A 12,454-nucleotide genomic window follows, 5' to 3' on the forward strand; every position below is an offset into this window, starting at 1 on the left:
CATTAATATGCCAGACAGGATCCCTATCCACACACATTATAATTCATTTACCCAACCTATAAACTAATTTTTGTCTCCAGTTTATAGTTGGGGAAATTAAGGCACAGAGAGGTAAAGTAACTAATGCAAAGTCACACAGTTAAATAAGAGGTAGGACCCAGAATTAACTCAGGACCATCAGAACTCAAATCTACGCTCTTCTCCACCGCACTTTGGTGCCAAGACCACCACAACTTCAAATCCAGTTCTCCTAGATTCTTTCACAACATCAGCATTTCACCATGGGTCTATATCTCAGGTCCCCAAGGACTGTTCATAACACTGAAGATGACAGGAAGAACAAAGCCTCATATCTACTTTAATCTCTCCTAAGTCCCTTCACGTAATCCTCAGTCAGCCTTATGAGTCAGTGGCACAGATACAAGAATCCCCAAGTTTACAAAATTGAGGAACAGAATGAGAAAAGTGATCTTGCCCACAAAACAAAAATGATCCCAGTGCAAGGAGAAAAACCGAGAAACTAATTCTTAGCTAGCACATTTGCTCTTGACCAAATATAGCAGGAATCCTGGGCTCACTACTATGTAAATGGAAACTAGAATGCCTTGCCAAAAACCAAGTAGCCACAAAATCAATGTTATTTAAGTGAAATAATTCAATGAAATGAAGCACTAGTGCTGAGCCTGAGTCCTACCTAATCTCTGTTTAAAAGAGACATGCACAACTGTTAAGAGTTAGGACACATTAGGAAGGAGTTAGGGCAAACCAGCACTAGGCTTCTTGATGGTAATTAGAAGAAATAAAAGAGAATGAAAGGATACTACCTGCTTCGCTAGGTGATTAGCTTTTTGATGCAGGTCCACCTGGAATCATGTTCGATGTCACTTTGAGAAATTCTCAACTAATGTAACGCAAGAGTTTACTAAATGCTTGGCACTTAGTAAGTCCTCAGAAAGAGCTGTCACTGTCGTTCTCACTGTTTGGAGTAACCGATTTTCTTGAGGTCACTGTTACTGTTGTGACTGAACTACAGAATACCCAGTTCCATGAGACAGCTCACCCAGACCTCTCCCCACCCCTTCTTAGGTTAGGAAACTGAGACCCTGAACCACGCCGATGGCAAATGACAGAGCAGGGCCGGATACCCTGGCCCAGCTCGTCGCTCGCGCCTCGTCCTTTCTCCTCTTCAAGGCGGGGCTGGCTTCCCGCTGACACCCTGGAGCCCCCAACCTCCCCGGAGCACTCACCTTCATGACTGCCAGGGCCGGAGGCCACCGAGGCTCGACTAGGGAGTCCATGATCTCCCCTAAGGAGTATGGGGGGGTCCACCACCCACTGGCCTCCCGCGCTCCAGTACCACTCCAAATTCCCCGCGCTATGGAGGGCTACGACAGCAGCCGGCGACGCCCGCGGCGTGAGCGGGGCTACTGGGAGTTGTAGTACGTGGGCGGAGCGCTGCCAAGGAGGCTCTTACTGCGCACGCGCCGGACTCCTGCTTTACCTTTCACGGCAGAAGTTAAAAAACCCACATCCGGTTTTTTTATCTGACAGTTAATAAATGAATGCCTGTTGAATATCAGGAAAAGATAGGCAGGACTCAAATGAAATCCGAACTTTCCCGAATCTTTCAAAGTCTAGGCTAGTGCCTCCTCCGTCGGGTCACCCTCCATGATTACTGTAATTATTCGTCCCTGCTCTGAACAGAGTTTTTTATATCTATTATTTCATCTAACCCCATCACAATACTGAAACAGGAATTATTATTGTCAGTTTACATAAATGGAAACTTTGGCTCAAAAGAGCGAATAGAGTTTCCTTACGGCACACAGTTTCATGACCAGATTATATAAATAGGGTCTCTGGACTTTAAACAGGAGCTCCTTCTTTCATCAACTTAAAATTTTAAGTTAACTTCTTTTCTTAACCACCTTAGCTTTGGGTAGCCTTCCAGATATTCCTTATGCAAATACACAGACACGGTTTTTTCCCGCAAATGTTATTATTATATTAAATGCTTAGCTCTGTCGACTTGAATTTTTCTGTTTGCTTAACCATACATCTTGAGACTTCTCCATGTTAATACATACAACTTTACTTCGTTCTTTTTAATACCTATGAAGTCCATAATATAGATGTACCACAGCTTATTTACTCCTGTACTGAGGAACATTTAGGTTGTTTCCAATGCTTTACTATTACAAAGAGTTGCAATGAATGCACTATCTATATAAATCTTGTCACACCAGGATATCTGGTGGATGATTTCCTATAAATGGAACTCTAGTAGTCAATTTGTGTGCTCTTTTAAAATAGTGATGGCTAGAATTATGTGAATTTCCTTTAAAAAGCTGTACTAATACACTTATACTTTCTTCAAGAGAGTATGAGTGCCCATTATCCAAATGCAAAGTGCTGACCAGCGCACCACCCAACCTGTCTACTCAGCTTATCCACTCATCCCCTGCCTTAGGTGGACCTCCACTGCATCAAGCCTCATGGGCAGCAAATCTGCATAGCTTTGTTGCTCAGGGCAGACCCCTGCAGCTTGCCACTGCTACCTGGCATCGTCCATGCATTCATTCATTCAACAAATTTTTTTCTAAGTGTTTACCATTGGCCAGGCACTTAAACTAACCTGTGAAGTAGGCAGAAGTAGATTGTTATTGCCACTTTGCAGAAAACACTGAGGCTCAGAGAGGTTAAGGCTTTACTCCTTTGGGCTCTTTTCTTAAGTAACCTCTGGCCCCTGAGCCAGAGCTGTACTCAGTTGAATTTTTCCAAATACTCATTGGGCAATAATAATACAGCACTGAGACAATGGACTTTAATATCCATTACAATAATATTGACATTTATTAGGCACATGTATGCAAAGCATTTTTGTAGGTGTTTTTATACATATTGACGTATTTCAGACTCACTCCAACCAAATGAGAAAAGGGAAGTACCTAGGAAGCTTGCTTAAGGTGCACTGCTGGTAAGTGAAAGAAGAAGTATTTGAACTTGGGCAGTCTGGCTTAAGAGTCTATATTAACCACTACAGAATATCTCCATAAGGACCTCATTATGAGAATTATTTCCATTTCATAGGTGTAGAAACTGAGTATCAGAGAAGCAAAGAAATTCATTCGAGATCACACAGCTTGTCAGTGGTAAAGTCCAGCTTTGAGCATTGGTCTTTTATTCCAAACCAAAACCCATTGACACTTTATTAAGCAATAATTGAGCAGACAAAGCCACAGCGCAGAGATCCGAGGATCCCAGAATGCTGGACCTAGTGGGGGCTTCAAAAGGAAGGTGTGGAGTGGCAGGGAAGGGTGGAGGCTGCAATGGGTTTGTATCCACCAATCAGAGGAGGGCATGCAAATGAACTCCAGGCTGAGTTGGAAAGAATTGCCTACCAGGATCTGAACGCAGGGAGAGTGGGTAGGCTTAGAGAGACAAAGGAATTCAGAGGGAGACCAGTTCCCCACCTGAGTACACCAGTAATTGTTCCTTCATGGTACAAGTTGGTTAGAAGATTTAAGGTGACAAATGGCTGGAAGGTGAGACAAGATACAGGAGATGAGAAAAGAAAAAAAGATGGGGAATGAACAAGAGAGAGAACAGAGACAGAAATACGCTCTTCTCATTCGACTATGAAGACAGATTTGGAAGTAGGCATCACTTGTTAGTCCTGGCGTCCAGATACATCTCCCCGAGTTGGGAGAGCCTCCAGAGCAGCACTCATTGCTAGTGGTCTCTGAGTTCCTGCCACCAGCTGCTCAGTGAGACTGAATAAATGAATCATCAGAATAAGCCCACATTTCATGTATCTTTTCCTCTTAAGTTGAGCAATTCTTTTACTGCTCTCTTCAACAGCACCCACTCAAACCCACCTCTGAGCCCAGGAAGCAAAGTCACAGAGTATAAGCAGGTCTGAAGGCCCACCTTGAGTCAAGACAAGGCATCTGTCTTGCCTTCCCTGTGGTATTTATCCACCCCTGGGAGCCAATTTCCTTTAACAAGCTGCTGTTTCCATGGATATTCCCTTATATTAGATCAATAAAAAGATTTGTTCTTCCTTATTCAAAGGTTAAAACAAAATGTTCCATACCAAAAAAGCAGGCTAGTACTTAGTGGAATCTTCAGTGGTACTTAGCACAAAGTGAGGACCTGGGATAGGGCCACGAGGTAAGATACAGGATGCCCAGGAAATTTGAATTTCGGGTAAATAAGCAATTTTTTAATATAAGTATAGCCCAAATATTGCATATAACATATTAAAAATTATTCACTGTTTATCCCAAATTCAAATTTAACTGAACATCCTGTAGTCTAATTTGCCAAATCTGACAATCCCAGTCAGGTAAACATTCTCCCAGCTGAGCGTGGGGCCTGGCCTAGATGCCCCTTGAGGAATCCCAGGACCTCAAGTTCTTTTCCAGGGTCTTTCTTCCTCTCTGTCCTCCGTTCTTTCTTTCTGGAGGACCCACCCTCATTTTAGTCATGAGAGGGAGGTTCAGGCCTTATCCCTTCCTTTCTCCCTTCCTCCCTTTCTCTGCTCCTCCCTCTATTTTAACAAATATTTAGTGACCTGCTATCTATCTATCCATGCCAGGTGTCGGAATACAGTGGTGAACAAAAGTCTTGGTCCCTGTTCTCAAGGAGCTGACGCCCTGGGGCAAGGATGAAACAAGTCAGTATGTAAGAAAATGAAAAGATAATTTAATAAAATGGTAAGTGATGTGAAAACAAAAGAGGATAATGTAATAGAGAGTGGGGAGACATTATAAATTGAATGATCTGGGAAATCCTCCCTGAGTAGGTAACATTTGTACTAGTATCCAATTAATAAGATAGAGGCAGCTATGCAAAGACCTGAGGGTGAAGAGTTCCAGGTCATGATGAAGAGTTTAGATTTTAATCCATGTTAACGCTAACAAGGTATTGAACCTCTCTGTGCCTCAGTTTTCTCATCTGTAAAATGGAGATGATAATAATAGTGTTTGTCTTTACAAGGATATTGGGAGAATTAGATGAGTTATTGTAAGTCAAGTGCCTAGAACAGTGCCTGGCACCTAACAAGCGCAGTGTGTCAGTTGTCATTGTTATTATGTTGCTATAAGCACAAGGGGAGGGTTTCAGGCAGGGAGGTGACATGACCTGATTTACAGTTTAAAAATGTCATTTTAGCTGCTGGTTGAAGAAAAGATTTTAGTGGAGAAAAAGTACAAGTACCAATCAGGGGGCAGGGACAACAGACTGGACCAGGTTGACTGCAGTCAGGAAAAAGTGAAGTGCTATGGGCCCCATGCTTCTTGTGGACTCCATAGTAAGGCCTTGCTTTGTCCCTACTCTAGGCCCCATCTTAATTCCTCTTAAATGTGGACTCTGCCTTGTTTTCACCAGTCCCTCTACCTTGGAGTCCCAGCCTCAGGGCCAGCGAGGCCTAGTTTAAAATGGCAGACTGTGTTCATTACCTGTTCTACCTGCCCGTTAGACCACCACCTCTAGGAGCTTCTTCCTAAGACTGATTACATGCCTATCATCACAGCCTTTTCTTGGAAGGGGTCCCAACCCCTCCCATTGGTGCTTTCAACTATATGGGATGATGACAAACAGTAAACTAGACAAAGAATATCCATCCACATCAAAGTTTACTGATGAGAAAGACTTTGAGATCAGAGAGGAAGAAATTTTAAAGGAAGGAGCTGTATTAGTCAGGATTCTTTTGGTTATAAGTGTTGAGCTAGAAAGCCAATTAGAAATGGCCTAAACAAAAAGGAAATGTATTAGCTCAAATAACTGAAAAGTCCAGGAGTAGATATTCAGGTGTGGCTTGATCCGGGTGTCATACAATTAGTCCCTTTTTCTTCCTTTCGATCTCTCTTAATGCCTTATATCTGCTTTCCTCAGGGCTGGCTCAGTGCTCAAACGTGGCCTTCAAGATATCCAGGCCTTCATTCTACTAGCCCTATTGCCTCAGCGGAAAGAAAGCCCTTCATTCCAATAGCCCCCGGCAAAAGTACCAGAGCTGAATCTCATTGGCCAGGATTGAGTCACATGCCCACCCTTGAACCAATCACTGTGCCTCAGATTGTCTAGGTCTGAGTTTGTGGGTAAGAGTGAATGTCCCAAATGAACACTGGAATGCTTTATATAGTAAAAAGGGAATGGATGCCTGTAAGCATGCAGATTGCAAAAATAGTTGCAAAAGTCATCTTGGTCACTCAGCTATTATTGAGTCACCTATAAGATATGTGACTGAGGTCATCCTCCATCATCCAGTCCCAGCCAAGCCACTTCCTTACCATGGAGATCAGTTGAGCCAGCCCTGACCAGAAAACTGCTCAACACACACACTGGACATGGTCAATAATAATTGATTATCTTAAGCCACCCAATTTGGGAGTGGTCTGTTGTACAGCAATGGATAAATGCTACAGTGATAAAATACCACAGTGCCCCTGCACAGGAGTTTTCTGCCTGCCTGGAGCCTGGTTTGGGAGCCCCTAGACACAGAATTGCTGGAGCCCAGTCCTCTTGGTCCCTCCTCTCCCCCGTAGTATCTTCTGCTCACTTTGATCCCAATACTTATCTCTACTCCACTTCCAATTTGGTGCTAGATTTTATGGGTGCCAGGGACAGGACAATCCTTATGCAGAGCAACGCCTGTGCAACTCTTCTTGCCTCTGTAGGCTCCCAGGCATTTCTCATTACAAGGAGGCGGCCATTCAAGGAGGCAGCCATCCACCTGGAATTAACTGAAAGGTGTATAGCCAAGTCTTGTGCCAGGAAATCTTCACCACCTGTCATGGTGCCTAGACACCTGTCCCCTATTCATGCTCCAATTCTTTGGTTCTCAAAGGCTATTTAGATCCCCAGAGCCCTCCGGGAGAGTTGAATATTCCTCTGTGGATGTTAAAGCAAGTTGCACTTACATTATAGAACAAACACACTATATGGCCGTTACTTAGTCTCCCTGACCAGACCTTCCATGCCCTAGCACAGCTGCGAATGTAGTAGGGGTCCAACAAATGTTCACTGGGTGGGTCACCTGGACAGATATCAAATAATGTCTGGCCCTGGGGCTCTGGGGGCTTGTCTGGATCCCGATTTGAGCACATCAACCTTTAAAAGACATTTTTGGGAATAATCGATAAAATTTGAATTAGCTATGACATTATACTGACAAATTGCTATTAACTTTATTATACATAATAGTGGAATTGTCATGTAGAAAAATGTCATTTTTAGAGATGCATGCTGATGTGTTTTTTCAGGGTAAAAATGTCATCACGATATCAGTTATTTATTTGAAATTTTAAAAATATAAAGCAAATTTGGAAAAATATAAATTATTAAATCTAGATGATAGACATACTGGGTTATACTATTCTCCATATTCTGTAAGTTTGAAATTTTTCACCATAAAAGTTGGAGATAACTCATCTCACCTGCCATTTTACAGATGGCCACATGGAGTCAGTAGAGTATTGGGCCTGGGCTTTGAGAAAGAAATTCAGAAGAGCAATCGCCCCTCATCCTTTATTCATTTATTTCCTCTCACCCTTGCATTTGACTTTCTAAAGGATCCTGAGCTGGACTCATAAGGAACACAGAGTCAAATTCACCCCAACACCTGCTCTCTTCAGCCACATGTGTAAATATTATACCTGGGGGTCAAGAAGGGGGGCAGTCTTTGTGGGTCCACGCAACAACAGTGTCTCTATGTTTGATGTCACTAGAATGGAGACCTTGGCTGGGCATATCAGAAAAAAATAAATTAACATAGGGGGGGCAAGTTGTGGGTACAGAGTGGGGAGCTGCAGCTGTGTGAGTTGACCTCTTCCACACGCATTCAGGTTTATATGTTTATCAACTGTATGACTTTGGGAAAGTCACTTTACCTCTCGTGGGGCCAATAGTAGTTCATATCTTACAGATTTTCTGTTGAAAAGGAATGAGATAGTCTATGTAAATTGCCTGGCACATAGTAAAGACTCAATATGAACATATTTTTATATGTTCCCATTTGGAACCCTGGGATGGAAGCAGGTGGTTGGTTAGCTTAGTTTATATGATTCACACAAAGGTTCTGCTGGGGAAAATGATAAATGGAGCCTTGACTTTGGGGCACTAGAATTAAGACTCTTCACAAAGCAAGATGATAATTATAGCAGTTACATTTATTGCGGTTTTTCTCTGTACCAAGCACTTTACATCTACTAACTTACCTACTTCTCACAAGCCTTTGAGTCAAGGACTGCCTGTCCCTACTTAAGAGGTGAGGAAACTGAGGGGCAGAACTGTTAAAGAACTTTCTGAGGTTTCTTTACTGCTAAGGAGGGGAGGCCAGGATTTAAATCCAGGCAATCTGGCCTTGGAGTCCTCATTCATATCCATGAGTACTATTCATATCCAGTATGCTCTTCTTTGGCAATGGGTGCTGTGGGGGGACAAAGCATATTCATAGAGGGATGGTGGTGGGGGGGGTGGTGTCGTTCTGCAGTTGACAGGAGTCTGTGGACCTGGGGAAGGGGTGGCAAGAAGGTCCCACGTGCTGCTCTGCATGGATTTCTGAAGAGCGCCCCCTGGAGGGTAGGGTTCTTGATATGCCCCTGGGGTTTGTCTGCCAGCATCATTTTTTTCTGATAACAGAGCACATCTCTTCCTTTTGGGGAAGCACTCTTACCCTAGTTTCAACCATGTGGTCAGGCAAGGCTGAGCCCAACCTCTAGCTCAAAAATGGGCAAATAGCCAGATCTGATCAACAACAGTTAAGACTTCCTCTCTATTCAGTGATTGGTTTACAGTAAGCTTGTGACTCAAGCCAGATCAGTCAGAGGAAATCCTGGGACTTTTACTTATCTTTGAGAAAGAATATACTCTTTTTCTGCTGGTTCAGCTAAGTGCTAGGATGTAAGCCTGGAATTGCTTTGGGCTATCTTTACCATCACTTGGAAAGAGTCAGCCTGGAGTGGAGACCATGTGAAGGGAAGCAGAGCTGAGAAGTGGAGAGACAGAAATTTGTTGACATTGTTGAAACACCTGGATCCAATCCTTTCTGGGTTCCCTTTCATTTTCATTCATATGGGGAAAAATTACTCCTTTTCAGTTAAGCCAGACTGAGCTGGGCTTTTGAGTTCTGACAATGCATCCTCAACAGCATCATGTAAAACAGAAAGAGCCCAACTATTTATCAGGGCACCAAGGACTTACAAACACTTGTCTAGGTTCAATTAAAAGAATGGGCATTTGAAAAAGGAAAATCTTGTTCCATAGGTGACAGGACTCTGTAAGTTGCCTGTAAAGAAGGTCTACAGGTCTGCTTCATGTGTGGGCCATTGACAGCCATATCAGGAAGAGTTCAAATAAGCCCCTTGAGAGATGAGATGGGTGATGTGTAAATGTGTGGGTGGAAGGGAACAGAGCTGGAAGTCCAGAAACAAAATGGGGTAGGGATGCTTGAGGCCCATAAATAACAACAATAAAAAAATTCCTTCAGCTCCTTTATCAGATCTCAGGTAAAGAGAAGCCGGTTCATTGTCATCTGGGGTTCATGACACTGTGTCATGGCCCCAGGCAATATATAAATCCTCAATCATTACCCAAGCCCTCCATTTTTAAAAATTAGCTGTGATCTAGAAGCCAGAGATCATTTTTTAACAGCAGCAAATAGGATCAAGTAATGCCCCTATCAAACCTTTCAAGGGCTTCTTGTTGCTCACAGAATAAAATTCTCACTGTGGTTCAAAAGGGCACTGCATATACCTTAGTCCTAGTCAGCCTATTTTCACATCTCTTACTCCCACAGCTCCAGCCACACTGGCCTTCTCCATTCTCACACACCAAGCTCTTTCTCACCTCAGAGAATTTGCCCATGATGTTTGCCTGCTTGGTACCCTCTCCAACCCCACCCTCACACCTTCACATGGTAAGCTCTTTCTCAGGCTTCTGTTCCTAGTTTAAACTTCTCTTCAGATGGGCTGTCCCAACCTCCTTGTCTAAATTGGGACCCAATATCCTTCTTCCCCACACCCTTAGTGTTTACTGTTTTGTCGTTGTCATTGTTAGATCTCCAGCATTTGAGCATAAAACTCAATAGGGATTTTGGTCTGCTTGGCTTGTGGCTGTACCCCTAATACCTACCCGAAGCTTGGCACACAGTAGATGCTCAAGAACAATCTGTTAAATAAATGAATGATGGCCAAAGATGTGATTTTGTTTAAGTATGTAGCCTGCCTCACTAAGAAATGGCATTTCCCCACCAGTTATGGATGAATATTCATTTTGTTCATAAGTATTTATTGAGCACTTACTATGCTAGGTACCATACCATCTGGAGATAGTGCAGATAAGATAGACAGAAACCCAGCTTTTCTGAAGCTTACTTACATTCTAGTTTTGGGGAGAGAAACAATGCATAAGTAAATAAATAAACAAAGTAAATTCCAACGATGATAAATGCAATGAGGAAAATTAAACAAATTAACCCAGTGGTGACTGGGGGTGGAGGCAGCTCTAAACAAGGTGGTCAGAGAAAGCCCCTCTGAGCCAATGACATTTGAACAGACACTGAGAGGGAGAGAAGGAGGCAGCAGGGAGAAGAGGCTAGGGAGGTAGGGGACTGAAACCCTGAGGTAGGAAGCCCTTATTGGGTTTCAGGAGGAGGAGATGAACTGGGTGAGAGGGGCAGGGCCAGCTCCTAGGGGCTTTGTGGGCCACAGGGAGGGGTTCATAGATCTGATTCCAGGCCTTCTGGGGCAGCTGAGAAAGTTTGCTGGCGAGGCCCAGTGCTAGTTTTGTGAGACGGCTTTCTCTCACCATTTGCTTTTCCAATCCCAGGCTGGACTTCCTGGGGTGGCTCAAAAGACCTGGGGAGTTCTCATTCTCTCTCCACCTCTTCTTAGTGCCCCTTATTTAAGCACAACCTTCCCTCTCACTGCCAAAAGGAAATCTGCCACTTATGCTGCTGGTGATGGTCTCTTCTGCCCACCCGCGCTCCCCCATCCTTCTTCACAACCCTCCACCGGGAAAGCTTCTCTTAAGGCCTCCCCAGGAGCTGGTCCATTGCAGCTGCACACACTGAGGAAGCAGTGGGGCAACTTCGAGGCTCCTCCCACTACCCGCCCACACCCTTTCCCTAGGGAATTGCCCAACATAAAATGCTCACTCATGTCAGAGGTAGGATGGCCTGGGAGAACATCGAATCCATCCTAGTCCCTTTTGAGGCTGTCTGAGCAGCAGCGAGCAGCAGTGGACCACCCATCCCTACCACAGCTATCTCATGCACAAGTTTTCCCCGGAGGAGGTATCTTGGGTCAAACACACCCATACTGGTGAAGCTAACAGTTACACACTATTCTTTGTCCCAAAGCATGCCCTGGGGCCTGTTCCATCCTCAGACCTGGGAGGGGGTAGTCAAGACCTGGCTCTAGAGCAAGAACCTAAGTGGGAATCCCAGTTCCAACCTCCTAGTAGTGTGTCTTTCAGCAAGTTACTTAACCTCTCTGTGCTATTTCCTCATCCATAAACTAGGAACACCAGTAGTACCTACTTTATAGTGTAGTCAAGAGGATTAATTAGTTGGCATTTACATGTGAAAGGGCTTAGAAGAATGCCTAGAACATAGTATGCACTCAAAACATGTTGGCTATTATTATTCTTTCCTCTTTTTCCAGATTACAAGAAACAGAAACCTACTCAATTTGTGCCAAGTAAAGGCATTAAGTGTAAAGTCTCCCAAAGAGGAAGAGGCCCTGGGGCAGGTACACAGCATTGGGTATGAAATTAGCAAGAGGTTACCACTGAAGGTCAAGTGGTCGAGGTGGGAATAATGATTCCCTGAGGCTGGCAGAAGTCCTCCTTCTCTTCTGCAAAGAGGCCCCTGCATGAAGATCCACCAGAGGGTTCATTAGAAAGGAAAGGCCCCAGAGTCTTCCTTGACTGCAGCAGGTCGCAAACTACCTTAATCATGAGATCTTGCTGCCAATCCTGGTGTAATGAACATACTCAATGACAGACAGCATAATGAACGTGTAAAGAGAATGGCTTTGGAGTCTGACGACTGGGCTCAAATTTTGGCTCCTTCACTTCCTAACCTAACCTTGGGTGAGCCACTTAATCTCTTAAGGCCGCAGTTTCCTCATCTGCAGAATGGGGTTTAAGAAGGGTACTTACCTTCAATAGGTGTTTTGAGAATTTGATGAGAAAATATATATAAAGGGCTAAATCTAGTACCTGGGACAACAGTAACTGATCAGTAAACACTTCTCAGACATATATACAGACAGACAGACAGACGGACAGGCAGACAGATACACACACACACACACAGAGGTTAAAAAAAAAAAAGACGTCTTAGAGGCTATACCACAGGCATGTAGACAATGAATGCTAAAATATTGCATATGTCTTCACACTGAAAAACAGTATCCTGCGGCCTCTGGCAATGTCTTAAAACTTTTAA

General features: G+C 43.8%; 1 protein-coding gene across 3 annotated transcripts in view; it reads right to left on the minus strand.

Annotated features, from left to right (window-relative positions):
• RAD18 (RAD18 E3 ubiquitin protein ligase) overlaps positions 1-1,398 on the minus strand; it is an 84,812-nt gene extending 83,414 nt beyond the window's left edge. For 2 of the 3 annotated variants that reach the window (XM_016134858.2, XM_016134857.2), the window contains exon 1: positions 1,248-1,398. In XM_016134858.2, coding sequence (XP_015990344.1) covers positions 1,248-1,298 — 51 coding nt within the window. In that variant the 5' untranslated portion in view covers positions 1,299-1,398. The remainder of the gene's footprint in view (positions 1-1,247) is intronic. The other variant, XM_016134856.2, reaches the window with a different exon arrangement.
• Between the last annotated feature and the right edge of the window lie 11,056 nt (positions 1,399-12,454).

The sequence above is a fragment of the Rousettus aegyptiacus genome, unplaced genomic scaffold (assembly GCF_014176215.1).
Source record: "Rousettus aegyptiacus isolate mRouAeg1 unplaced genomic scaffold, mRouAeg1.p scaffold_m13_p_4, whole genome shotgun sequence".
NCBI classification, from domain to species: Eukaryota; Metazoa; Chordata; class Mammalia; order Chiroptera; family Pteropodidae; genus Rousettus; species Rousettus aegyptiacus.